At 35.0% G+C, this 1,164-nt stretch overlaps 1 protein-coding gene across 1 annotated transcript in view; it reads left to right on the forward strand.

The window, feature by feature from the left end:
• Positions 1–931, forward strand: part of LOC107472359 (putative pentatricopeptide repeat-containing protein At3g13770, mitochondrial) — a 3,366-nt gene extending 2,435 nt beyond the window's left edge. The window contains exon 3 of the mRNA XM_016091882.3: positions 1–931. This exon is cut by the window's left edge and continues 29 nt beyond it. Within this exon, the coding sequence (XP_015947368.1) occupies positions 1–461 (461 nt within the window). The 3' untranslated portion in view covers positions 462–931.
• Positions 932–1,164: the final 233 nt, after the last annotated feature.

Consider the following 1,164-nt stretch of genomic DNA (forward strand, 5'->3'; position numbering starts at 1 on the left):
AAGATGTAAGATCATTAAGGGACCTGATGTTGAAGAAGGCTGTAACAAAAGAACCAGGAAGAAGCTGGATTGAGCTTGATCAAGTACTTCATACTTTCCATGCAAGTGATCGATCTCATCCGAGAAGAGAAGAAGTGGCTGCAAAAGTGAAGGAATTGTCTGTCATATTCAAGGAAGCAGGCTATCTTCCTGATTTGAGTTGTGTTTTGCATGACGTCGATGAGGAGCAGAAGGAGAAGATGCTTTTAGGCCACAGTGAAAAGCTAGCATTGTCTTTTGGGCTAATTGCCACACCTGAAAGCGTGCCAATCCGTGTCATAAAAAATCTTCGAATTTGTGTTGATTGCCATAATTTTGCTAAATATATCTCCAAGATATATGGAAGAGAGGTGTGCTTGAGAGATAAAAACCGATTTCATCGAATTGTTGGAGGAAAGTGTTCCTGTGGAGATTATTGGTGAGAAAACATTGGTAGAGAGCATTCAATGAAACTTCTAGGATTCAAGAAGTGTGTGGCTTTTGGATCTTTTGACGCATTCAGTGATAACACTGAAATTGGCTTCCAATTTAACGAAAGTATACAATTGCTCCAAGATCGGGGAAACAGGGAAAAAGTAGGCCAACCAAGATTAATGGTCAGTTTTTTATAAGAACAGATGAGTTTTTATATCAGCTAATCTCAGTTGATTATGCTGAAGAGAGAACTGGCTTGACCACATGGAATGTGTCTTAGCCCCATGAACATGTTCAAAAATATGTTCAGAAACTATCAAACTGGAACCAAGTACTTATATCTTTCCCATTTTCGTTTTTAAACGAAATTGATAATATGATTATGATTGTTGTACAGAAAGCTTGTAAGTATTAACTTACATAGACTTTATTGGTGGCTATTTCAAGAAGAAATATATTCTATGAAGCAGGGCGGAATGGAGCCAGTATTAAGAAATAAATATATCTCTATTTTACCTATGTTAAGGACATCTTTTAACCAATATAAATAGAGAAAAATGAACTAATTTAATGAAAAAATATGTATGCAAGGTATTTTTTTATTTCAAGAAATGTTGAGGTGTTTTTGGACATCATAATACCATTGGTTGAAATTTTATATGCTTCTTTTTTCTCAATTGATATTTTGGATTCAAATCATGAATACCAAAA

The sequence above is a fragment of the Arachis duranensis genome, unplaced genomic scaffold, assembly GCF_000817695.3.
Source record: "Arachis duranensis cultivar V14167 unplaced genomic scaffold, aradu.V14167.gnm2.J7QH unplaced_Scaffold_63356, whole genome shotgun sequence".
Classification (NCBI taxonomy): domain Eukaryota; kingdom Viridiplantae; phylum Streptophyta; class Magnoliopsida; order Fabales; family Fabaceae; genus Arachis; species Arachis duranensis.